At 43.9% G+C, this 27,598-nt stretch overlaps 1 protein-coding gene and 1 long non-coding RNA gene across 8 annotated transcripts; one reads left to right on the forward strand and one right to left on the reverse strand.

The window, feature by feature from the left end:
* The first annotated feature begins 954 nt into the window (after nt 1-954).
* LOC117154028 (uncharacterized) lies at nt 955-27,448 on the forward strand. Of its 6 annotated transcripts, XM_076624190.1 has the most exons (7): nt 955-1,028; nt 1,574-2,051; nt 19,932-20,155; nt 23,585-23,746; nt 24,631-24,889; nt 24,969-25,262; nt 25,352-27,448. In XM_076624190.1, exons 2-7 carry the CDS (start codon nt 1,970-1,972, stop codon nt 25,564-25,566), a joined length of 1,236 nt encoding a protein of 411 aa, XP_076480305.1. In that variant the 5' UTR covers nt 955-1,028; nt 1,574-1,969; the 3' UTR covers nt 25,567-27,448. The 6 variants fall into 6 exon arrangements, with proteins under 6 accessions (XP_076480305.1, XP_076480302.1, XP_076480303.1 ...); XM_076624187.1 differs by lacking the exons at nt 955-1,028; nt 1,574-2,051 and adding an exon at nt 14,630-16,471 and having other exon boundaries at nt 19,115-20,155; XM_076624188.1 differs by lacking the exons at nt 955-1,028; nt 1,574-2,051 and adding an exon at nt 14,630-16,225 and having other exon boundaries at nt 19,115-20,155.
* LOC117154125 (uncharacterized) lies at nt 14,508-23,587 on the reverse strand. 2 transcript variants are annotated; one of them, XR_013060036.1, is made up of 4 exons: nt 22,279-23,587; nt 21,996-22,167; nt 21,295-21,535; nt 14,508-14,645 (listed from the first exon to the last, which is right to left on the reverse strand). It is a non-coding gene; the product is annotated as an uncharacterized LOC117154125 (long non-coding RNA). The 2 variants fall into 2 exon arrangements; XR_004463715.2 differs by having other exon boundaries at nt 21,996-23,587.
* Nucleotides 27,449-27,598: the final 150 nt, after the last annotated feature.

The following is a 27,598-nucleotide window of genomic DNA, read 5'->3' on the forward strand; positions in this document are numbered from 1 at the left end:
TCCGTTCTTTAATGTTCGCATCGCATCCGCGAATTTTTTACTTCAAACTTTATTCAAACAAATAAATGGCGAAGAGAGAGGATCTAAACAAAGAACGCAGCATCGTTTGTCACTTTAAACTCATCATTCATACCTGGTGTGTTAACCGACGAGACCATTGTGCAGTTTGCGAGTTCGTAGAAAGTAAAATGCAGCATTAATGTTCACCCAAGCGTGTCCCAAGAGCCCTCGGATAATGGGTTAATTCTTCCAAATCTTTAGAGAATCAGGTATTTGTTATTGATTTTAATATCTTTAATTCCATCGTTGGTTGGCGATATCGCAGCTGGGTTCGTTATGGCGGTATAACGAGATGTCGAACGAAGAACGCTCGGCAAAGTTATCACGATCTCGCGACTACATCAATTTCTCCTGTGATTTTCACGTATAAATGTCGATAAAGTCACCGAGTCGGCTTGAGCGTATTGCTACGAAGAGGCACTCGATTCAAGTACCGATCACATATACCGTGGCAGCATAAAAAACAACACCGGTAATTTATCGCGATGCTCCAATACTTCCGTTTTCGATAACAGCGTTGATGCGACGATTTTCTCGATGACCGTGCATCTTTTATCACTCCGCGAATTACCCGGCGATTATCCCCGGTTATTTACATATTAAAAATATACCGCTATAGATAAGGACATAAATCTTGGTGGTAATTCGCTTAGTTTCGTATCTTTCGCGACGAATCTAACACGAAAACGCAAACGTTTAACACGTAAGGCACGCACCTTATTTCCCGCGAAACGTGTGATGCACTTGATCAACGATCTTTAGCTATTTATGTCAATATTAAACTGGTGGCGCCCCCTTTTAGTATATCGAAAGAAGTTCAGAATTCACGAAAACAGGAAAGGGGGCGTGGTGTGGGGAAACTTTAGACCCGCTAATAGGTTTGTAATCTATTAACAAACTCAGTGGTCGGAGGCTGTCACTGATCTTGGCGGTACCGAACGAAATGAAGAAACACAAGTATCACTCGTGTAAGGATTTAGATACGTTATGGCGACGAATGTTGTGTATATACGGCGGAAAATATATAGTGAAATCTTAAATTACGGCATTAATCGACCACACCGATTGACACATTCGGAGCTTGAAACTAGAAAAGTCACTTGTCAATTAATCGTCAAATTTCTTTCTAATATGTATACGTGTCTGGTGTGAAAGTAGCAAATTGTGTACTTTTAGAATTCTCTTTCCAAATTGTATGTTACAGAGGTCCCGAACTTCTTATCTTTCTCTAGGCATATCAAATCACTGTTGGAGTTCTCGAAGCATGTAAGCTTTAACGTGTGATCGATTTCGTGACCGTAATAATATCTTTTCTATTCACAATATGTGGACAAATCATGTGTTTCCATTTTAACTTTACCACGAAACGTATTACATTATCGATGTAACGATCGATGAGACACGCCATTTTCCCGCGCTTTCGAAGTGAACAGAATCGCGACATTCGCGTGACTAGAAATAAATGATCGGGAAACGTTAAGTACCATTCCTTACCTGTATGTCTCTTGCGAAGGTGAAGCCGCGGTGCAGCCAGAAGGAAAACCAAGTCCACAAAGAGAAGAAGTCGGTTATTTCGGTGTTAATTAAGTGACGACGTCCTCACATAGACGCGCGCATACATGGTCATCAGGAGCGGTGTCTAATTGGCACGGAAACAACACGGCCATCTTAATTGGTTAATTTGCGAAGAGGCCCGGCAACCCATGCGTCACGGCACGCTCGACTATCGCAGGATGCAGTTACCTATGGCCATCTTGGAATAATCTTCCTGCCCTTTTCTTATATTACTTCCCCCCGATCGGGCCGGATCCGGTGAACCAAGGACTACCATACCGTCTTAACGATAATTCGAACAACCTTCCTCCTTTTCTATGACAAGTTCCTGCAATACGTGACCAAATTCGCGACCATGACCAGCGGACAGAGGAACAAGTCTGTAGTACATCCGGAACAGCGGTATGCCTACATGCCCTGTCCGCTCTATGACACCGGTAAGTTAACCATTTCTTTTGTTTCCAATGCTTTCCGTTTAATAACATAACGATATTACCTATACCATTCAATTCCGTAATAATTCTAGAGGATTTAAACCATTATGGCAGTCGACGTGCTAGAAAGCATACATTTATTTTCTTTGGATGGTTTTGGACAATTAATCAGGAAACTTCGTAGTTTAAATATATTATATTTCTCTCGTGGAGAAATTCAAATGACCAATGTCCGGTGCAGTCGTTCGGGCTCTCGTTTGTTCGAACAGGGGAAAATCGCGCAGCCAGGATGCGTTATACGATAGAAAGTCGCGAAATGCACAAGGATCACCGTTTACGTAGGCTTCATACGACTGCTGTTCCACTTACTTATTATTTGCCATTGGAATGCAAACAGAGTAAGAAACCGCGGTTTCTATGAGATTTCCCTGTCGATTCCTGAAAGTTGCCGGCCAGGAGTTCGTAATAAAGGAAATTGGATTTCTATAGCGAACGAATAAAGTTTCAGACGGTCGAATCAGAACGAGCACTTCGGCCTTGGTGGCCTTACCGCGAGATCCTCCAGTTACTTTGTATCTAAATGTCGTTCGGTTTAACAAAGGCTGACTAATAAATAAGCTTCTTCCCCAACTTTTAAATAGATCGTCGTTTCTTTCGCGTTCGCTGCGGCGAAAATGATCGTTGGATTTTTCGTATCGAAGGGATGAGCAAAAGAAACGGAAAAGGCGGAGGCGGAAAAGAACAAGATCTAAGAAAAAAAGGAAGAATGGAAAAAGAGGAGCGAAGTTAAGAAGGAAGAATTTATTGAATTGGGCAAAAAGTTTTCGCATTCTTTATGAGATGTCATTTCCGTATGTCACTGAGTAAGCTGTTAATAATTATGTATTCTTCTATTCTCATAACATTATCGCTTATGCAGATCGTTACAGAGTTATGTCAATGTTGTGTTAAAAATTATATTTTACGTTTAAACAATACACTTTCCATGTAAGCTGATTTGCGGAGCGTGAAATGCTATTCATCGCAACATAGAGGTATTTACTATGACAGAAATGCAGAAAACTTTCACTCGACTGAATAATTTATATTCAAAACATTTGAATTATCCCGTAGACTAGGTTCGCGAAATTTATTCGTTCAAGAATGATATTTTACTCGTCGCTAAGCCGCGTCGGTAGAACAATTTACGATCACGCATAAATTAAGCGATTAGTTTGCGCATTACTGTCATCATCAATATTTATTAAATCATTTTACTGCGTTTTAAGGCGCTCTTATGTAACTCCTTGTACGTACACATGGCCATTTGAACAACAAAACTACGAAGTTTCCTAGCTAAGTGCGTCGAATCCGCGAAACCACTTGCACGTATCTTTCACTGCAGTTTTTCTTTCATTTTCCGACCGTACGGTATAAGAGTACTTGTCACACGATTACCAGCATGGGCTTTATTTCGATTAAAATAAACTCAGATGCATCCATATTTACGTAAATACGGAAATAACTGATGCAACGTGTTAGCAAACTCCGAGGAGTTGATTGCCAATAAATTCCTCGCGTTTCGAACAAACTTTTCTTACTAACCTTGTTATATCGTAGACTTACGTACCAAGTTTCTTAAGAGAACTAGAAAAGAACAATCAATTTGTTCAAAGATCTATAGTAGAAAGTCTCCTTCGATGAACATGATCCTCTTTCTTTTTGTCTTGAAATGTTTCTGCTTAGAGACAAAATTGTTGCATGCGCTAAATCTACTTGCATGCGGTCAATTATGCCTGGAAATTAATTATAGCGACGAACAATAACCCTGGGTGCTCGTGATCTATCAGCGTGACTCGTGCGACAATGAACACGCCGCCCAATTGCAAATTTGACCGAAACTTTAGTCTCGGGACATAAATGACACGACCTGACCACAGAGCAGCGATGACATTCTATGTCGAAACTAGTGTATCCAAGTTCGCCACGTATGATGAACGATCCCCTAGTGTCGAAGCCGAATTTACAACACAGCTTAAGAGATAGGGTAGGAAAAGTGATGGCGAGATCTTCCTATCGTCTCGTTTATGACATTCCACTCACGTGTTCCCGGTACCAACGCGTTATTAAAACAATACTCACAGGGTAGCTGAATGACAGTTAATCGAGAATCTTTTGATCAATGACACGAGATATTTCACTCTTTCCCTCTGGTTGGTAAATTTTCAATGTCGGTTAAACCAGATAGTTTTCAAGCGATATGTCATGCTCAAGAATGATTACCTATAGTTTGTCGAATTTGGTTATATACATGGAATAATGGATTTCATTGTTGCCTATTCCAGGGTACCTGTTAAGTCAACATGCTCTGCATACAGGATCGGCAAGATAAACTTAAACCAGATCCAAAGATACACGTTTGATCGATGCGCGGTCAGCCGCACAAAGAGACCACCGCACCGTCTAGTTTCAATCGGGCAGATCCCTTCGCTCCACAGAACATTCGATTTTGTACGCCTTGCTTTTAATTATCAAACCGATATCCAACGAATCATAACGCTATTATCACTGATTATCAACGTTTGTCATCCCTAGGTCAAAACGTATTTCTTCAGTTTTAAAGAATATTCGACTCAACGTTATTCGACTGATGCATACTACCGATCAACGCTTCGCTATACATAGGAGTCGAGGCAATCTTTCTTCCTCACGAACAATAGTTTAGAAGAATGCAGGTGATATTAGAAAATATTAGAAGGACATGAATTTTCCACGTGCTATCTGGAGTACAAAGTTGGTAAAGTTGAATAATATCGAAGCTTAGGGCAGAGGTAGCGCAGTTTCAAGTTGTTACTCGACAAGTTTCCCTCCGAAGGGAACCTACTATTTCGTGATGCTGGCGATTTGGAACGATTCGCGTCGCTTCATGTTTCATTCACCATCCGTTTCATTATGCATCGCGGTGGTTAGCGAGGCCACGTGCCCACGTGTTCCCGAATTAATTGCAATTTCCGTCGCCTCGTGACACACCCGTAGACGATGTGACTAACACCGTCACGAACAAAAACCCGATTCCGAGCACCTGCGAATTTAAGTCTGTTCAGCTTACTTAATTCTTCGTATCACCGTGTGATATGGAAATTGCCTACCTGTCGCTGCAGAAAGATGTTTAGCATGTAAATATATATCGCTTTGCTTTGAATGTCGTACAGGGGGATCGAAGAGCTGTTAGTCTAGGTAGATTTAGGGTTATAGCAGGGTTTAAGTGTAGCGGGATTGGACCTTTACGAGACTTTAGAAGTACAGTTAACTCTTGCGTCCGAAGTAAGGTACATATTCGGAGAGAAGTTGATCTAAATGGGATCTTCTTAATAGCGTTTAAAGATAGAAAGTTTGACGAATATGAAATAAATTAAAGTTGCTTAAAATTGTAAAACCATCGCCACTCGAAGTATGTACTTTTTAAACTTTATTAATTGCTTGTGATTCAAGGATCGGTTTTATTCAAATGGCAAGGCTCCCGTAATAAACTTTATAGTTTAGAGAAAATTATAGCGAGCTTTCAGTTTGAAGCGATATACTCTATACTCTACGATCGTCAAGCCGCGAGATTTACCCCACGTATGGAATCAAAGATTCGAATGTCCAGCATCTTTCAGCATCGAGGGTAACGCTAATCGTCAGGCAAGTTACTTGAACAAGCGCTACAGTGAGATTGCCATCGAGTTTACTTGGCAGATATAAAAGGCCACTGTGTGTCGTTGGCTCGACGAACATCGGAGATATAGTCCGAGAATAGTCTAATTAAGGAAACTATCGGTTCAGAAACAGGGTCCATTAGATATCGCGTTTGCCAACTATTCGTCCCGCCGCGCCGGGTTGGCTTCGCTCAACTATCGAACGCAGATAAAACTATTTAACCGAGAACAGAGCGACTGTAAAAGCGGCTCGTCGTTGTGTCCAAATATTTGCCATCGAGTAAACTTGGAACGAAAGATCAAATGCTTTCGAACATTCAGTTCTAAACTCTCGTTTCGTAATATTTTATACAATGTATTTAAGATGCCATTTCGTAGGCGTTAATTCTGGCGAAAACACGTTCGAAGTAAAGCGAACTAATCGTGGAAATTAGTTTTGACGCAAGTTAAACAAATCCGCGTTGCAGCTCGAACAAACGTCAAACTCGAACGAGGATAAGTAAAGTTCTCCACGCCTCGATGCAATTGTTCGGAGTTGCTCGTTCAACCAGCGATTCGCGTGTTTCTGAACAATTATTTACAACGGCAATCGCTTCAATGACTCACTTTTTCCACTGTTTCGATAATTCGATATCAAGGCAAGGGTATAAAGTAGAAACTAAAATATCGGTAATCGATCGTGGTTAATTGTGCATGCAACTATGTACACTGGGATCAAAGAATTTTGCTGAATCGCGTTTGCTTGTTGTAAACCAGATTATCGTAAATCATGTTGCGATGCGTGGCGAGGAATCGAACCGAGAAATTCGACATTCTGCGATCGCGGTGCGTGTCGAGATTTGGTTTTTCCAAATTGCAAAAGTCAAATCGCAGCAAAGTCAATTTAGAACATCTGTCATGCGTGCACTCGGCGTAAATGTTACGCGTTTTCTTTATTTTTTCTTCTTCGAGAGCGGAACGTGCAACGTCGTGCTTACGCGCTCGGAAAAGCGTTAACGAGTCACTGTTTCACGAATGGTAGGTCGATCGAAGTTAAACGAAAATCTGTCTCTTCGCGTTTCGTAAGCAACAAAGGCTTTGTATTACGACGCGTAGACTCACCCATGTAAATTTCACAGGAAATTGGATTTTGCAACTCTGAAATGTCTCCTGATAGATGGTATACTGTGGTATAATGATCGAACGGCAGCGCGGTTCGTTTTTAAGTGGTAGGATTTCGTGATAAAATCGAAAAACTTGTACACGATTAGCAGTCCCAATATCTTCCTCCCTCAATCTCAACACCGCTTTATCTTGCTGCAGAAAAGTAAAAAATGTGTTAAAAGAACATTTGAAAAACAAAGATGAATCGTCTCGATTCTATCCTTGAAAGCGGAAAAACTTCGCCGCGCGTTCTCAAGATCGATCACCTATTAATTAAAAGTCGCAATCGTAACAGCGTCGAGTAATTCGAGTCGATAGAAAAATCGTCGTCTTGCGATCTCTTCCCTGAAAATAGCAAGAATGCAGGAATGTAAATAATTCCGGTGGTAGGAACGCGAGGCCAACCCCTGGAGGAACTGCGAATTAACTTTAGAGACTAAGTGCGAGCTCGGGGCGTAAGGAAGTCAAGGTTATCGCGACCAGGATTACACGTTGGCTCGTATACACAGTAGGGAGAAAAAGAAATTTGCACGGGCGCATCAAGGTGTGCGATCGATTGTCTAACTCGTTCGTGGACGAGCGTCGAAACGCTCGTCTGACGGCCATGATTTCGTGACAGAACCCGATAGACGCTTTATTTCGAGGAACGGATTGCTTCGATGCGAGATTTCAAAGCTTGCGTGCTATGTTGTACAATTCCGATTAGATCTAAACAAAGTATATCGACCCATCCGAGTGGAACGAGGTGATAATTATAATTAATCGATAGTTAAAACAGCGTGACCACGTGTCTTTTAAACGCGATGGATTTCGAAATTTGGAACTCGGAAACTGGTCTCTGAAATAGGAGATACCAAAAATGTTTCTCTTGCGACAGGTGCCATCAAAAGCTTATTTTCATGCGCACGATGGTTCAATCACGTACGTAGAATGTCTTAACTTTGAACGTTGCACGATTTATCGAGAGATCTCTTTCATTTGTATCCTGCCAACCTTTAGAAGCATTGATAAATCTGGTCCGCCTTTTAACAGGTGCTATTTGTCTTCTCCTCGAGCACGCAGCTCGTGTGCTGCGTAGTTTTCTGAACGGTGAAAGGGAGAAAAAATGGTACTGGATATCGCGCGACATTGGCCCTCGATTTTCCTCCACTGGTTAAATAAGCGATCGAGGATAAAAGAACTGGTCACGGTTCTGGTCATGGGAACCAGTACGTGACGACGATTTATTCTACTTAATCCGTTCGATCGTACCTGTTTAATGAATCTCGTAGTCGTTCGATCAGCGCTGATAAATGATCGAACGAAGGCAAGATCATCGAGGATTAGTTATTCATTTACAGTGGACTTTTGCGCGAATTTTCACTTCACAGCGTCATCGCGTAAAATAGATCAAAATTATGGCCACCCAATATCTCTCGACGTGAAATACGATTGTGAACGTAACAGACTGATACGCGAAGTTGATTGATATCGAGGTTAACGGCTTTGGCTCTTGTCATCGTTCGCGCGCAATGCACAGACGCTTCACGGTTCGTTGGCGAAAAAAAAAAAAAATGACACGCTCGATCGAATATATTAGAAATTCAACCGAGAGCCATAATTCTTTGCGCTCTTTGAAGTGTCGAAGCTCTGGATCGACGCGAAGTGCTAGGTATTTTGAAGGTTTCGAAAGTAACCGAAGGAAAGAGGCGAATGAAATTTTGGATCGACGTATTTCCATTTAACATTTAAAACCTTTTTACAAAGATAAATTTTATAGTCTAAAAAGGTCCGAATAAAAAGCTCAGGGACTTTGGTTGGAAGACTCGATCTTGATTTCATCTAGGTAACATTCATTTTTTCAATTGGATAGCTAGAAGAGAAGAATAACGGAGTTCGGATGGCTGGTGGAAAACCGGAAACCATCTGGTCTCCAAATTTCTGGCAAACGATAAATGCAGGGTCGTAATTCCGAGTACCGGCCTTGTTAAGCTCTCGTCTGTTTTATGACTACTTGTTGAACCGAGCAAACGACCGTATCGAAACAGTCGGCGATGGTTTTCCTCTTTCCACCAAGTTTACGTTCCCGTGTTGCATTCTTGGCTGCGTCCTCGCAATATTCGAACTTACGCGCTTGAAACTAGGAATTTTCCAAAATTCCGATATTGTACGGAGCTTCATCCGAGATTCATTCCTGCAAGATCGCCATTTAGAACAACGAGCAGACGCAACTTTTCCCAAAGGTAAATCCTTGTTTCGTTCCGAAGAATCTCGCGATTTTATCTCATCATTTGGAGCCGAGAGCAATAACGAGGAAGCGCTTGTGCTACATCCCTGAATTTCCAGAGATCGTGAATTATCGCGGGCATGTTATTTGCCACGTACGTTCTTTCAACAATAACCGTGACTTTTTATCGAGCGTCTCAGACAATGCCTGGCTCGTGTCTCGTTTTATGTGCGTCGGACGGGAATCATTGTCAACGGTACAAATTGAGAACGTTCCTCGCTATGATGAAAGTTTATCTAGCAGAACCGTATTGTGTTTACCGTGTGTAGATGGCGTACAATTATACATACGCGCTGTCGTACGATGAAGCTCGACTTTACTCGTTCTTCGAAACGAGTTTCCTTTGAACGAAAGGAGAATTCCTTATATTTTTCCTTATAATCTCTTTACCTTGATCTATTGCAATTTTTTCCAAACATCGACTCTTTCACGGTTTCCTAACGATCTCGCCACGTGCGATCAAGTATTCTACTAATAAATTAAATAGTAGTAGTTCGTAAGAATAAAAACGTTGAAAACACGAATCAGACAAAACGATGTAACCGCAAGTTCAACGAACAAAATAGGCTTGAAAGAACAAACAATGGATTACAGATCGAACGGATAGGGAAACAGATAGATTCGAAGATGCGTGGCGTGTTCTTCGAAGCGAGTTTCCTTTAAACGAAAGAAGAATTCCTTATAATTTTCCTTATAATCTCTTTACCTTCATCTATTGCAATTTTTTCCAAACATCGGCTCTTTCACGGTTTCCTAACGATCTCGCCACGTGCGATCAAATATTCCTCTAATAAATTAAATATCCTGTACTAATATAGTAGTTCGTAAGAATAAAATCGTTGAAAACACGAATCTGTCATAATATCACTCTCATCGCACGGAAATCAGACAAAACGATGTAACCGCAAGTTCAACGAACAAAATAGGCTTGAAAGAACAAACAGTCGAGGACAGGTCGAACGGATCGGGAAACAGATAGATTGGAAGATGCGCGGGGTGTTCTTCGACAAACAAGTTGATCGTTTGCTTTGCACGTGACGCGATGGAAACTACAGCGGGGCTGGATGCAAAATTGCAAAAGGTGGCGCGGGTACGTCTCGATTGAGTTGGACTCGACTCTGAAAATAGCACGCGGTCGTGGAAGCAACGCGACGTGAACTTGACGACGGCGAAGGTCGAACGCGCGCTATCGGAATGCGGATAAAGTACGCAGGTGAGGTATTTGCGTTGCAATTTTACCTCCTCGAGCGTTTCGAAGCGTAGGGGAGCGAACCAGAGCGGAATCGATCGGAGTTGGTTTCGCGAACTGTTGCGGTATCGATTCGTTGCTATTGCACCGTGTACTGTCCAACTGTACTCGTTGGTTTCGCGAAAACAAATCGAATTTTACGTACGAGCTGGTCCGACTTTTCCTTTTGAACGGTGCTCCTTTGATGAAGGCGTTTCGTGTTTCGTGGAGAAATTTGAGGAGATGAAAAAGTAAGTTAGACGTTAGTTGGACGTTGTATTACAACGTGCGGTTGAATATACAGAACGAATATAAAATGGATGTTAAGCGACTAATGTCAACCAATGATCACGTAAAAACGAATAAGTTATTCGTGGATCTGGAGATTTGGAATTAATTGATCGTTAATAGAAATATTTGGAGATACGCGTGACTATATTCTCCTCAAAGTATTGCTTTTATCAATCGTGCTCGTGATATTTGAATATTTCGCTTCTATCGCAAAGTTTCCTCGTTAATTTGTACTTCGAATGTCGATAATGCTCTTCCACGTGGTTTCCCCGCTTTTGCCTTTTTTTTTTCGATAGAAATTCTCAAAATTTGATGTATGATCTTTTCGCTATTTTACGTCCTTCGTGACTGGTAGATTTTTCTAAGAAAGATTGATAGTTGCACGAGTGTAAGAAACGTGATTAATAACCAAAATATCTTCCAACTTTTGCTCTAAGAGTTCGGCAAAATTCTCGATATAAAAAGGCTACTGCTCGAAGTTTTTCATTCGAAGAACCACGATACGAGCTTTGGAAGTAGAATTTTAAGTACATTGGCTTGTAGAAACATCCAATACGATCTACGAATTACGAAATGGAATTAAAAAGTCAGACGAAATATCTCAAATACTTTTACAATACAAAATAAACAGAGCCTCGAATATTTCTCACGCGTATTTCTACAAAACCCTTTGCCTTTTCCTTCAAGAATTCAGTCTAACGACTTTTTAAAATTTTAAGCAACGTTCCATCGATCGCGTACCTCTCGCCACGCGTTTACAAATATTTCCTACGATCGGATATTTCTAGGATATCGTAAAATAATTCGACATCGTCTTAGAATCCCCTTCGAACGTTATTTCGCGTTTTCTATCCGAAGTTGACTGGATCCGTGCTGACGTAAAAACCTAATGTCTCCGTGCTCATCTTTTCTTGACAGAGCGAACGTCACTCGCTGTTCCTTCTACGTTCTTCCGTCGCTACTTTTCATCTCATTTTCGTTTTTGCTCGGTTATCACGTTCCAGAATACTTTTTCGATGTCGTTTATAAAAAGCGTTTTTTCGTGCCGTCTATAAAAAGCGTTTTTTCGTGCCGTTTAACGCGCAGACGTGGCTTTCGTAAACGCCAACTCGTTTGAAATTCGTCGGGCAATTTGTTCGAACAAACTGTTCGACGACATTTTATGCCTCGTTCGTGGAACGCGTATTTCCAACACACGGCAACGCGCACGCAAAACGCTGAATTTTCTGTACAGTGGGTGTGCAGTCGATGAATACTTGAACTTCATGGCAGTTTCGTGACTATCGATGACCACGTATGGCCTGCCCTTTGCTCGTACAGGAGGAGCTTTACATTTTCTATCGAATAATTCGCCGAGTAAAAATAACTCGACCGTTTCGTGTTTCACTTCCAATTACAAAGTCAGGAAGATCGGAAATATTTCCAAAAAATGATTACCACCCTCTGCAATTTGATAAACGTGGATCATTTGGAAGATTGCGAAAGAGCAATAAGAGCAGATAGTGGCGGAAATCGTAGGAATGAATTAAAAGTTGTCGGAAATGAAATGACATAAAAATACGATAAATCGCATTAGAAGTTCGTTAACATCGTTGAAATGACCTCACGCGGTAAAATTAGCAAACGATAAACGTTGAACCTCGAGGTTCAAGTTTAATGCTCCTCCCGTTCTGCTTTCGCCCGAACGCCTAAGTAGAATGTCGAGCGCCGCGAAGTTACGAGAAGTTGCCAACTCCTCGCAGTCGTCACTGTCGAGCCACTTAGTGCCGCGTTTCCGTCGGGCTAATATTCCACCGAGAAACGCACTCGCGAACCCTCGTAGGGATCGATTTTGAATAGAAGAACACGCTAACGACGAAGAATCTTTCTTCCAATGGTCGTTTAAACGCTACAGATGTTATTAGCTGCGAAGCTATTTCCTGCTAACAACGACGAATGCTCACAAGGATGGTCGCGAGGAAAGAAACTTTATTACCATCTGAGATGTATGTCTCGAGCAGAGGGTGTAGACGGGTCAAGAAGACACTCCTTCTTTCGATTTCTCGAATACGATCGGATCTGTGCGAAAGAGTCGCGATCGTTGAAAAATATGCAGCATTACAAAGATTAACGAAATCGTTTAGATATCAAAGTTGAGGATCGATCGCCGTGACATTGCACGATCGACGGCTGATTCCACCGATTCTCTGTTTGCCAATCTCTTGCGCACAGTACGCCGGTTCCCCTAAATTAGCCACCTTGAAGTATTCATAGTTTTTGTCTTACCGCCAACGCGGTGTTAATGCGTTTACGTTAGTCTCGCAACGAATGCCAAGAATAAGCTTTGCCGATCACACGATGTAAATAATATCTACCTGATTGATCATTTGCTTTTTCCCGTCATCGACTATCCGTGTCATCTTCCGTTTCGTTTCCGTATTTCTTTTAATTAGTAGAAAAATCGTACAGAGAGTAATTGGCGGAAATTGTTCCATAGGAAATGTGGTGGAAAGGCAAACGAACGATCGTGAGAATAAAACGTGGCAGGTGATTGAGAGAGTTGCAAGAAACACGAAATGCGTCCAAGGCTGTCCTGTTAATTACAAATAAGGGCGTTGTTCGTTAGTGCCTTGCAGTAGAATACGCCAGTAGTCGGACCAGTAGCGCAGCCCGGCATTTCTTCCTCAAGAAAAGTAACACTCCATCGTTCGTGAATAGGACTAATCAAACCGCAACGTCTATGAAATTTCTCGTTTTTTCCCTCGAACATTGTTTTCGTTTATTCCACTCTCGTTTTGCCTTAAGGTTTATTTGCAAGAAAAAAGATCCCTTTTATAAATTATCGATCTCTTATCGTCGATTCAAGCTTCGCTGGAAATCCTTCGAACATCGTACGGAATCTTAGAATGTACAACGCAAAAACACAAAATAGTTCGTTTCTTTTGAAAGCCATAATCTTGACGAAAGGGAGGTCTGTCGACAATCCGCATAAGTCGAAGGCGATGGCGAGACAGACATCCGGCAAATCGAAAGCCAGACTTCGGAACCAGGTCCACAGGTTCGATCGAGCGGTTCTCTTCTCTGTACACACAAAATCCGTTTCACGGAAACGCCTTCGTAATCGACGATCAGTTACTATCAGCCATTCGATCTTCCATAGTAAAACTGTTCCCTGGGGGTGGGTCGCGTTGGAAATTAGGTAACGAGGATATAATGGTCGGTATAATCCGTGGCCAGTTCTTCAAATACCGATAAATCTGATGGCGATTCTTTATCACCGCATAAAGTGTTGCCAATTTGGAAAGGAGTTCGTAAATTTCTATAAAAACCATGCTATTAATTAGAAAGATAATTTCGGTTTAAGTTCGAGTAAGAAGCGATTCCAAATTTGACCAGTATACGTCGTTTTCGTCGTGTTCACTGACTCGTAAATGGAGATTCCAAGACGGATGAAAGGACTGTTGCCAAAAATGCGACGGCCGCGATTTCCGTCGCTATCGAAATCCCGCTCTTTTATTCAGACTGGTGCAGTCACGCTCGGTATTCTGAATTATAGCGACGTTCTGTCATCGTAAATCTCGCGAAAGGGAACCAGTTTCGTCGGTAGTTCGATTACTTCTAACGCAGCTTCGCGCATTCGTGAAATTTGTACGTTAACCAGAACGGATCGAAATCATAGAGAGAATATCGCAGGTTTGGAGTTGGGAAATTGGTCGTGTTTTAAGCTGCCAATTTTTTTTTTCTTTTTGTTATTGCATATCGTTCTCCGCGCAACTAAATTTATATGGAACACTTGTTGATCTTTTAATTCCGTATCCACGTTTCTCTCGAGTTAACGTAGTTTCTCTCATAAGCGAGCAGAATTCCTGTTATAACTTCGATAAACATTTTCCTTCGATACACGTATCGACTATTTTCTCTTTCCTTCCTCCTTGTACAGCTGGAGACACAGCAGCTCCGCAATAACAGTTATTTCTCACGTCGTTTTGCTCCAACGAGACACCGTTTGTCGCCTGAAACAAATTTCGATGTTTACGATCGCCACGTTCTTCCAACGATTATCGCGCATTTCGAGCATGTACCAGATATCAAAAACGTTGAGTACCGAGAGCACATTTTACATTCTCAATGAAACCATGTCACGTACCATTTTCCGTGGTTAAAATTGGTATCGCGTCTCAGGAGAAGTCGCGAATGTTAGAAAGTTCGCCATGTTCGTTGATGTAAAGAAATTATTACCATTTCGCGTGATCGTGTTAGTTCTCGCAGTTAGCAGTTTGTAACAAAGAAACCTTCGACGAAATCCCTCGACTTTTTCGCCGATGACGCTAAGTAGATTCTAATAATATTCGCGTAACGGGGTTAGTTAATTTTTCGAAGTGGCAGAGGTCCAAAAGAATCGTTTTGTTTCATGTCTAAACTTTCCACGTCCTTTTTATAAAAGGATAAAATAGCGAAAAGAGTTCTCCTTGGTGCGTATTATCGATTTTTCTCGAGATTCGCCTGCATTCGAGTTTTCGATAAAAACCCGCACCCATTTTGCCATCGAGAAAAACAGCCGTAGAAGCATTCGCGCAACGAGCTCGCAACGTTGCTCAGGCGCGTCAAGAACCTCGGTTATTCGCAGTCCTGGCGTGTGTCGCGACGCCTCGTGCTCGAGAACCAGTGCCAACCGAAAGCGGTTCGAGCTGCGATACCTCGCAAGGAACGTAAACTCGATATTCACAGACGTTTCAAAACCCATGAGAATAACTTTATACGCGCGATTATCGCTAGAAGGATCGATAATATTAACGCGTCGCAAGTGTTCGAATTTAATTTTCCCACGTCGCTTGCGAAGAACGCGTAGTAGCCAGGATGTAGGCGGACCAGGTTCACGCAGTCAACGACGCGTCAACTATGGCAACAAACGCTATCGACGTTATATCGTCTCGCGTTTACAGGCAACGCGCAGTATTTTTCAAGAAATAAGACACGATCCAACTTGTAGTATTCCACAAAGGCGTCGAAACCGATCGGAGCACCCAACGCTGATCGAAAATTTCGGTGCATTTCCTCGAGCATCGGCTAACGAAAGCGGCGCAAAAGAGAAGTCGGTGGAGCGGGCAGGCAACGCAACGTCATCGGGCCTGGTCAGCGTCGCGACGCCTCGTGCACGCTCAGTGCGAGGCTGTCGGTCGCGTGGCGAAGCTACCCTCGCTCTCCGGCAAGTTAATCGACGAGGACACGTGGGTCGCGCGTCAAATCGATCGATCCTATCCGCGATCGAGCTTCGACGGAAACATAGGCCGAGGCAACACGGTGTACGTACGTGCACGACGAGGAAGAATCACGGTGACCAGGGTCGGAGATAACGAGCGTTGGCTGACAAAAGACCTTGACGTTGCGCGACACACACACACACACACACCACCACCACCACACCCGTCCACCCGTGAATATTTCAATACCGCATCGATCTAGCGCATAGCCGACACACGTGTGTCTCGCGATCGCGACTCTCTGTGTGACTTCTCCGTTTGATTTGTAACTCCGCAACTCGGTTTACCTGTGCGTCGCCTGTCCGTCAACCACGCAGCGGACTAATCAGCAGGTACTACCTCGTGAGGACAAGTTCACCAACCAAGTATCTCGTCATGTTTTGTGAATTGTGGCGTGGAATTATTATGGTCGAACGAACGATTAACGGAGCCACTCTAGGCTCGTAAATGTGCTCGTGCGTCTGTTCCGCTGTGTTCCAATCCCTGCAGACCGCAGTGAAGTAGACCCGTGTACACCTGGACAGCCATTCGACGCCTCCGTTCCTACTTTACCTCGAAATCCTAGTATATAGCTATATGTACGTTGATCGTCGAGTTTCACGATCATCGACTCGACTATTCTTGTTTCGTGTTTACTACGATATATTAACAAAGTACCGATTGCCAGGAATCTTATCCTTCTGGTTCACTGTTTTTACACGCTTCGCTCTGTATTTTTGAGTAGACGTAGAAGCAAATCATAGTAGTAAGATTAATGCCAGTAAGCTGGTCCTGGTGACTCATCCTGTTCGTTATTTGAATGCGTAGCTGTTGGAAGGTTCAGCGTGGACCATGTATGACGGCACTGAACGTCTTAACGATCGTTCTTCGTAGCCGATAACCGATAATTGTTGCTTGCTGTTCGCTTTCCATGTTGAGAAGGCCGGCGTGTATGCGCACGGTGTCTTTCTTTGACAGACAAACGAAAGCAACCGAAGGTGGCTCTTCGTTACGATCGCGATCGTACAGTCGTGTACCTTTTTACTCACAGCGAAGCGTCGAGCTCGAACAACCTCGAATTAAGACGCGACCCCTTCTTAACTCTCGACTTGCACGAAAAAACACGGTTCGTTTTGCCTCGCGACTTTCTCCAACCTAACGTTGTAACGCGACGTACCGAACTGTTACCCATCGACCGCAGACCAGTTCGTAAAACACCGCGCCAAGTTCTAGGAAGAAGAAGGTCCTTCGTTCGCGATGTTCGTTACTTCTGCCCCAGTTGAACGGAATTGTAAGATCGAGCGTAATCGCGCGTTTCAATGCTTCTCTTTTGTATGCGCAAAAGGTAACTAGCTCGCAATGTCAAAGGTATTTTGTCCGATGGAGCACAAGGAATACGCGTTTCGCGAAGAAAAGGACTCGATTCTCTTCTTCGCGCGACGAAACATTCGCTAGGGAGACTGTGGCTTCGTTTTTAGAAAGTCAAAGGGAAGCGGACGAATGCTGCTTCTTAAGGAGCTAAATGTTTCGATTAAAAAATAGAAATTGCTGCACGGATAATTGTTCGCCATATATCCTTTAACCTATTCGCAATGACAGCAGTCGCGCGCAGTTTGTAAGACGGTACGAAGTACGACAGCGTTTAAACGCGTAGTTGGCTGAGCGCAACCCGAACTACGTGCATTCTCGCAAAAACTGAATAACGTTTATCTGTTACGATTAGCATATTCAGAGGCAAAGTAAAAAATGTTGTCTCGCGAGCGAAAAGAATTCTGCTTACGGAGGATTCAACGTTTAAACTCGAATAATAAACTTTGAATCTTCCACAACGACCTCGTCCCTATCTGGCACAGTTTTCAGGAAACATGAAACGGTATCTTCGACTAAAGTTTGTCAATTTCTTATCCCCAGTATCCTCGTTTCGAACAAATCGGTCTTACACGATCGACGAAAATTATTCAAACGGCTGCAACGGATCGAACCTGTTAACAAATATTGTAGGAGCCAGGTTCGCACAACTACGATCGACGTTGCAGGTCGAGTCGCAGGTATCGAGCTCTCGAACGCCTCTGCCGTTTCCCGTTTCACCGACTGCGCCGTAAACAGAGAACGCTATCGTGACAAGACAGTCTTCCTCGCGGCTGCGGCAGATCAATCGAAAGGCTCGAGTATTAAAGTCAGCGTCGCAGGGTCGGCCAAACAGTCCTCCCCTGTGCATGGAGGGCACGTCCGCGTTGCCTGTACCTCGACGTCACGGGTCACGACGTGTCGCGACGTAGTGTTCGTATCAGGAAATCCAACCACGGTCTCTCGATTCGCTTGGAAATCGTCGTGTCGCGGTACTGGAAATTTCGCGCGAGTCGCGAACGATTCGGTGCTGGTCGAATGACGCGTGAGACGGATCGCGCGAGTTTCCGACGAGTTTCGACAGGCAAACGAGGATCGAAGGGTCGCCGTTGGATCCAACATGGGTAACGTGTCTTTATTAGAACGTAAACGAGGATCCGCGATTCTCGCGTGACACGCGATACCGTTATTGCCGAGGTGTAATTATAATTCTAGACCTTGAGGTTTGTTGGTGAGCTAAATCGAGCGTGGTTAAATCGTCTTCGCGGCACAGGTTGGCTCGACCAACTTTGTAAATCGTTGCGTTCTTCTCGTGATCTCATTCCGCATGATCTTGGGCTTTTTTCGCTTATGATCGGACGATACTTGGACGAGCGCGGGAAATGCTAGGTTCAGGTGGACGTACGATGGTAACTCGCCAACTGGACGGAGAAAGAGATCGGGAAATTAGTTATCTTGGAGCACGCCAAGCAAGGCGGTAGGGCTTTCGATTAAACGAGATTCGTGGCGCGTATGAACAGTCGATGTAATCGCGTTTCTTTCAGCGGCCGAACTCGAGACGAAGTTGTCGCGTGGCTACCGTGTCGAAAGAAAAGTAGAAGAAAAGCTGTGCATGACGCTAGTGGGTAATTCCGAAGGACGAGTAAAGTAGCACGAATAAAAGTTTACGCTCTGCCGACGATTGGTTAGACACGAGAAATCCTCGTTTTCGAAGTTCGCTGGGAGAACGACGAAAGCGACGGCAAAGCGAATCTATTCCTCTTAACAAACGAAATGACTCGAACGTATCAGGATGCGTCGAGTTCCTTCAAAATTCGGTCCTTTCCTAATTAATCGCGTTACCTCGCGGCAAGTTTTCGAAATCGAAGGTTCAACGAACAAGTGTAATCGTTCAGATCGATCGTTGTTCTCGCGACCGAAGCTCGACGTCGACGGTTCTTTGGCTTATCGAAAGAATATCGACGAGAACGTGCGGGTCTGGACTCGTTTCATTCTCTCGTGAAAAGTGAACGAATAAAAAAAAAAAAAAAAAGAAAGACGTCGGAAAGTAAAGACGGAAGAAACCGGAATCGCGTACGGGGTACTGAGAGAAGAAACACGGTTAAACGTAGGGAAGCTGCCTAGGAACGCTTTCGTGATCGTCGAACACCGTCACCACCACCACCGGCGCTGCTTTCCATACGCTGTAAAGCTCCAAAAAACCAACTACTCCTTGGACTTGAAAATATCTCGAAACGATTACATCGCTCGGCCACCACGTGCTACGGTGAACAGAAAACAGATAAGAATAAGAAAATTAAAACCAAAGTAGAGAAAAGAGAATAAAACAAAGTAGCGGGAAACACGCGAGAACCGGACGTTCCTCCCTGTTCGTTACTTGTCTTTGTCACATTGTACCTGTCTGTTTCACACATTTGTCAGTCATGAATCTTATGTTCCGCAAGAACTTCGGCGAGAAGGGATTCGGTGGTGGTGGAGGAGGAGGAGGAGGAGGCCTGGAGGGTCGAACGACCCTCGGCTCCGTTTGCGGGCCGACGAATTTGGGGTACACGGGGACTCGATTCGGCGTGGTGCGCGGCGCCGGCCAATCGGCCGTCGGCACGCGCGCACCGATCCGACGCAGTAAAGAGTTCGGCTACTTTCCCTCGATGGGCGATCACGAGCACCAGGGCTTCGGCTACCGGACTCATCTGTTTCTAACGCCACCGACAGGCGGTGCCCTCGGTTCACCCCCCGAGGAACCCACCGAGAGGTTAGGTCCACCGCCTAGGAAGAATTCCGGTCCTCATCTGATCAAATGGGGTGGTGGGGGAGGAGGCGGGGGCGGTGGATCGGGACAGGGATCTGGAGCCGGGGCACAAGCTAGAAGGAAACAGACTCAGACCGCGCAGCAAAAGGATTCCTCGGAACCCTCGACGCCAACCGCTTCTAGACAGGTAGGTGAGACTCTTGGTCAGAGATTTATTTTCTTTTTCGTGTATCTTGACGCGTTCGCACGTTGCTAGCTTTACATTTACCCAAATCTAAGGATTTGGCAATGATTTAAACGGTAAAACACACGACCGGATGTGATATTAACGATGGTCGGAGACGACGCGACTCGAGTTATTCCTCTAACCTCGTCGGTCTGCGATTCGACGAAATTTTAACGCACAGTCGCCGCGTCGATGCGATCCGAAAGATCGATGCACCTTGGTCGGACGTGTGATCGTTCGTTCGTGTCTAATCAAATACTTCGGTTCAGGTGTCAGCAATGTAGGTTAAATTTAATCAACCGCCCTCTCAAGCCGGCAAACTACTACCAGCAACGAGCAAAGATCCGTGGCAATCGTAGAAACCTAATTCCGATCAGTGGCCACTACACGGACGACGATTTCACGGCGGAACAGAGTATTGCAGACGGCGTATATCAACTCTGTGGATTTTCCCAACGAGAAAACATCGACCAACTGAGCGAGGATCGAACGTTGGCGCGTCTCGCTAAGAATCCCGAATCCTTATAAAACGAATGCCGATGGAAATCGTAAATCTTGTTTCGTCTGGTCGACGTATAGATGCGCAGTTCGATGACGAATCGGGGACACGATACGTAGCGTTATCGCGCTAGATTAAAGCTTGTTGCTCGCGTTCGAGGACACACTCGACATAAAACGCTCAGCCACGGAAGCGGCTTCGCGGCGTCGCTTCTTTTTCCTCCGATACGAGCATCGTCGAGAGCTGGACGGTGTTGTTCCGTTGCAAATTACACGCTTGTAACCCGTTCCACGAACGATACAGAGACTCCGCGAATCGCTATCGACGAGTGGCTACCTGAAACATGGCCAGTCCGGACACTCGTGACGATATTTCAATGGAAAGTACACGCCCCGAGCTGGATGCACACGGACACACGGAGAGTACGGGGCAGTCCGGACTGAAGCACACGCGGGATAGTTTCGCGACCCGGTGGAATTACGGAGGAAACGAGGGGGCCATGCACGGAACGACCCGCATAAACTTACACCTACGCTATCCTCGTGGCCGGCACGCAAACTCGCTATCTTATTGCACGCCAAGGCGGATCCTCGCGACGTACCATAAATTTCCTGCGAGCCGCAGCCAACTCTGTTCGATATCCTGTGCTCATTGTGCTCGTTCCGGCCGAACCTTTCTCCATCGCACCCGAATTCCTCGATGGATCGTTACACTGGATGCTTGTGTCTATCGTTGTATTCTACTTTTTTTTCAAGAGAGCCGAAAGAGCGATAGAGAAATGTACGGAGATCCCTGCGACGCGTTGATTCGATCGACGCGGTTGGGAACAGGAACGGGTCTATCTGTAATTTAGAAGACGAATAACATTAACCAGTGTGTAAGATATACTCGATTTAGAAAAGCCGCGCGTTAAGCTACAGAAATAAAAAAAGGAAAGTTTAATAAATTAAAACACGGTCCACTTAAAGGCGCGTTACGGTTGGTTGTCATAGACGTTTGGTCGAAGGACGGCAAGTTTTACGACTGCACTCGGGAAAATTTCGAAATTCTCAGCTGAAAGTTTACCGCCGTGGAACGTAAAGCGGCTTGCTATCTTTTAGACAGACTTTTACAACGTCTTGGACGGAACGACACGTGAAGTCGGTACGCGTACAACAGGAATATAACGTTGCATACGAACTCGACTCGGTTTCGATCCCGTGAATGTAAATGTACATCCGCAACGGTAGTGTCTTCCTTCGAAAAGTGAAATACGCGAACTGTACGAGACAAAATGCTTTTTACGTGTCGGCAGAAATTTACCTGGCAAATGGACAGTTTATCGAACGAGATTATTCGTAGTTTTGCATAATCCATTCCCATTTTTTGCTTTCATTCTTCGTAATGTTTTAAAAAATATTTTGAAGTTGCCGAGGGGGAAAGATATTTTGCTGTGTCGTTAAATCCCTCTGACGAAGATTCTTTGCTGCAACGGCTACCAGTATGTTGGAATCAATTTCTAAGCGAACTATGCTCGTACTGAAATCCTCTAAAATCAATGGGACCAGTGGAAATCCCGAAAAAAACACACGAATCACCTTCTCACCTCGTAGCTTCTCAGCTCGGACAAAAGAAAATTTGTGGTCTCTGCGTGTCCCGATCGATAGCCGAGCCTCGATCTTGAACTTTAATTATACGTTTTACGTTTCGACTGCGTGGCTCGTTGTCGTCAAATAATTTCAATTATCAACGCGCCACGTGTGTCAGGTAACGTTGTGGCCAGTTGGTTTCATTGCAATTTGCGTGGGAACCCGATACAGCCAACCCTCGCTGCATCAACGTTATTACTTGATACTATTTAGAAGAGAAGGATTTCTCATTTCGTGTAATGTTTCTGTATGAATCATCAATGATTAATTGTTCATTAACGATGCAATCTGGAAGATTTGGACGAATTATTGCAGATTGCTATACGACTATGAAATATCGGCTTTCGCGAGCATTTTATAGATACAAAGAATTAAATTAGTTCATAATCGTAAGAAGCTAAATTGCCTGAAATTCAAAGATATTCGATGATGATTAAAGCTGCGTAGTATAACACGCGTAGCAACCCACAACTTGTTTCTATTTACTCAGCTTGCTCGACTATCCTGAATATCGGAGAAAAGCGTTCGCACGAAAATGTCGTGCCGTTGTCGAAAATGTCGGGTTTGGTTAGTAGCGTTTCGCTTGTCGCCATAAATCACGGTGAGGTTATCAGACGAATGGCTGGCAAACGGGGCAACAAGGAAAGAAATCGCGTTAACCTACATCGTGAGACGACACCGGCAACTTTAACATTCACTTGTTACTCGAGGGTGCTGTTAAAAATGCAATCGACTCGAGCTTAACGTGGAAACACGAATAAACACGAGATCGTGTTGCTCACTATTGCTATTTACGATCGGTACAGAACGAGTATGACAACGGTGATGCTGCCTCGGCATTACCAGCAATAGCACGATTAACGATTTCGAAAAGCGGCAGGATTATTACGTTTGCTTCATTGGATGTCTGATCTCATCGTGAGAAAGATGAAAGTGGAAAAAGACGGAATGGAGCTATTGCTCTGTTCGACGTTAAGAATATCAAACCTTTCAGCAGCGATTTTTTTGGGGGGTAAATTTTGTTTTATCGTTTAGTAACAACGAAGACACGCCTTTTCCTCGAACGATAACTCGCTTACACAGTGGCTGCATGTAGAAAATGCTCAAGCTTTGAAACAAGAAGCCGTATTTTAAATGCGGCAACTCGTATACATAGTTGGAGGTAACTTTTGATACGAAGCAGGCCAATTCGTTGGGATGTACGTGCACGAGTCTGTGTCTGGTCACCAGAGTTAATTATCCCGAATTGTATGGCGTTTGTAGGTTTCCTTTAGCGGTAACCGAGCTTCCGGCGCGTACACGCCCCTGGTGGTTTCCGGAAACAGTCCTCCGCGTGGCGAACCAATCTCCCTGGCCACCTTGGACCGCGACTGTTTCATCATTCCCCTCGCTTCTCTTGAACGTTTTTTACCAGCGGGAGTACCGGTACGTCATATTAATTTCTACGTAATTAATAAATGCACCAGACAACCTTCCTTTGCACGAATGTTTGACTTTTTATGCAATGCGCCTGTAGATTCGCTCGCTTAGGCTTGAGATCGTATGGGATTCGTTTATTAATACCACGACGGCGTAGCACTATTTTGTTGCTTGCGAAGATACTAACAGAATTTTCTTAAAATCGTCTACAATTCTCTTGCGTCGTTTCTTTTATGTCGTTGTTACCTCGAGATTATCCAAACCTGTTTTAACATGCACTTGCGTTTCACAATAGCGTCTTTCGTAACAGGGAGCTATGCAAGCATCTCGCACTGCGTCTGTTTAACATCAACAGCTTGTAACAACGCAGTAACCGACCGACCGAAGCTTGGTAAAAAGTACATGGTACTTCGCATCGATCGTTGGTTCCTGGGCAAACAAAATCTGCAGTTGGATCGTGAAATAATCCTATCGCGGTATCAACGATCGTATCAAGGTCGAGTGAATACTTTTAAGTCACTCGAACGATGCGCACGAAACTACACTAATCGGGAATGCACTCGTTAAAACCAGAATACTCGAGTTATTGGCCTTAGTGTCTCGGGGAGTAGTTATGACCTTGCTGGCACGGTCTCAAACGAGTAAAAATAGACAAAAACTTACCCGGTGGGGCGGAGTACAACAAATGTCTGATGAACGACGCATCGCTTTAACGTAAATGACGCGGGTAACGCATTAAAAATACAGATTTATGCGTTGCTCTTTGCTCGCTAAGTTTCGAACGTTGTTTCACTTCTCCCTTTTTTTTTTTTTATACTATTATCGCACGTTAACAGTAAAAACCAGGAAATTAAACGAAGCAGATAATTAACCCTTATTCTCGATCACAGATTTATTCTGACTCGTTTCAGCACGCACCAATCGCAGACAAAAAAAAGCCAGGAAGCCCTCTGTCGGTTCTCGAAGTCGAGGACCCGAAGCAATGTGTTCTAGCTCATTTCATGACACCTCTGGAGCCACTGGATCCTGTGGTCGAATCTCCAGTTTCTCAGCCCTTGGTCCTGCAACGGGATACCGCGGCCGAATTGGTCGCTGAAATTGCACCCTCAGCTTCCCAGAGTATTCTGCTTACGAATATGGAAAAAAATGGTACGTAATTTGACGATCGATCAGTTAAATTTCGAGGAATTCGTGATTATAGTCATGTATAATTCTTGATCGATTTCAGCGGATTTTCCGTTCATCACGTACTACTTGATAAATAAGCAGAATACGGATCCAGTAGACTTCTACAACGAGGTCCAATGCGCTGCATTGAGAAAGTTCGATCCTCGAGATCTTCGATATGCTGCCAGTCACACGTTGGATCTGTTTAACGAGGTAGCTACCATAGCGAGACCGCCCCTGGAACCACCTGGTGTCAGACCACCGATTCCGTCCACTGGCTACATTGTCTCGATTTTTAAGGTGTTCGAGGGCGACGACGGTCTCAAGTTTGAGCAGAACTGGCTCTACTGGACCGGTACTCTGTTCATATTTCTTACAATTCTATTACATTTGAACGGTCATGGTCAGTTGATGACGTTGCTTTTCACGGTATCTATATTCTAGGTGCCCGTATGATGTACCGATATTTGCCGAAATCGGTGGGTCTGAGACGAATCACACTGCACAAGTCCATGTCGCAAGGTGACAAGATGTACCTCCTGATCTGCGAATGTTCACAACTGCAAGACAATCTCTCCGCGGCGGCGATATTATTGCCAGCGCTACGCGCCCGTTTATGCGGCTACACTGGTCTCTACAGACCCTCGGTGTGCTTCTGATTCCTCAGGAAACGCTGACCACGCGCCGACAAAGTCACAACAGTACAGCAGAACAGGATTACTCTGTAAAGTTGTTCGTTTCCGAAGGGTGGATTAAATGAAAGGCTGGCCTGTGTCGATTCGTTCACGTTGCATTCGCGCTACGACTAGAGTTTGCGATGTAACGTGGTTTGTAATGATTGTCGGCTCGCTAAATGCAATATTCTTTAGTCGATAAGGGTTTCTTGATCTCGAGTATGACCAGAGGATTGATTTGATCAGCGAAAGACATAGAAACGTAAAGGTTTATGGTTACACGGTAACCATGCGTATAACGAGGGAGATTTTCAGGGCTCGTTTCGTTCAGTCGTAATAGCAGCCTTTGCGATATTGGTAGTCCGCTTTCTGTACGATACACTTTGATCGTTTCATGAATTTTCCCGGTTTTATAAAGTCACTTATTTTCTTATATCGCACCATCTACCATCGTGGTGTAACGAGTTCCGCGTGACTGTAACGCGCTACTCGCCACTTTACTGGAGCCATACTGCCGACGTTATTACGAATCTCGCAATTTTACGAAACGAGCCCTTCCTTTACCAGAGTTCAATGGCCAGCCAACTGGAAGAGAATCGGAGATCTATTTGTCTCGTGATCTCTGGTCGCAACGAAATGGTAAAAAATATCGTTAGAGGGAGGCACGTTCGTATACGCTTTAGAGAAATCTCGATGATAAATCTGTACGCTTCGGGCTGCACACCCGTCTAGCTACGCCTCTGGCCAGTTTGTATTTTTCGACTTTACATATTTCATCCACCGTTTTATGCGAGCGTTCGCAACGCTCGATAACGAGCGCAACTTGCATGTACATAACATAGAGATTTGCGAGATACTTTTATTACTATATCGACGACTATCGATTAAATCGCTAACTACATATCATATACATGTATACTCGAAAAACTGTGATATTCGAACGATTACCGCATATATCACAACGAACGCAATGAGGTGTCGCGAATCCTTCTTGATAAAAAAGATACTCTTTGAAAATGCTACACACTCTTTTTCGAGGTCAGTTAGAGAAGAAGAATCAAATCTTGACGTGGTAGAAGCTCTTCTGGTCGAGGGCATTTTGTAAACATAATCTCCATATATCTTTTACTAATTGCATTCACACCTTTGATATTACATATCCTTGCCTGGATTATCGATACTCGCGGGTTTTGATTGCAGCTGACAGGATTCACGAATGAATTATGACTTCGAAGCTGAAACACCGAAATCGATCGATAAGATCGTCGTTTAACTTTTGAATTTGTATTTTATTCGTCTTATTAACGATGAAAGGGTAGAGATCTCCCGCGTCCTTTTTTCGTTGGGAGAAATAAGTAGATCGATCGAAAGACACGGAAAAAGCTTATATCAGATCTTTCTTAGGTGCCCGTAGAAATTTTAGGATGAGGACGAGTAGCGTGATTCGGCATTGTAGTACAAAAGATGAGAAAACAAAAGATAAAAACGTATAGTCAATATACGCTTGTTGCATACAGACAATAGCTAGGACGATTGCGCAGGCGCGATCTATTAACGTAGATTTTTAAGGATTCGACGGCGTATGACTTATTAAAATACGTCTCTTCGTACTCGCTGAAACAAAAATGTGGAACAAGATGCCCTTTAAATATAAGACGAACGAACAAACGAGAAATAAAAAAAACTCGCGATTTTACTGTGATCTCCACGTGTATCGCGACTGAAACGATACACTCGTAAAAATACATGTACGATTGAACGCGGCTTAAAGACCGCGTGTGACTGCGTGTCTCGATTATGTGAGGTGTGATTGGTTTTGTCTCATTAAAGAGAAACGCCGTTAAATAAAGATTCTTTGTCTGCACAAGTTTGTTTACGAGAATACTTTTGCTCCCACGTGGGAGTAATGCCTCTTCAGGGTAACTTTCCGATCGTATCAGAAAATCGAGTTCTATCCGCGGATCCGATCACCAGATTCTGACAGTTTCGTCGGACAAAGGTGAGATTGTACGATACA

This window comes from Bombus vancouverensis, chromosome 14 (assembly GCF_051014615.1).
Source record: "Bombus vancouverensis nearcticus chromosome 14, iyBomVanc1_principal, whole genome shotgun sequence".
NCBI lineage: Eukaryota > Metazoa > Arthropoda > Insecta > Hymenoptera > Apidae > Bombus > Bombus vancouverensis.

Bases quoted from the DNA above. Each gene is read 5' to 3' on its own strand.
- LOC117154028 (XM_076624187.1), top strand. From the start codon at position 19,643: ATGAATCTTATGTTCCGCAAGAACTTCGGCGAGAAGGGATTCGGTGGT. The intron at 23,747-24,630 runs GTACGTCATATT...TCTCGATCACAG, and splicing joins TTTTACCAGCGGGAGTACCG to ATTTATTCTGACTCGTTTCA. The intron at 25,263-25,351 runs GTACTCTGTTCA...TCTATATTCTAG, and splicing joins GAACTGGCTCTACTGGACCG to GTGCCCGTATGATGTACCGA.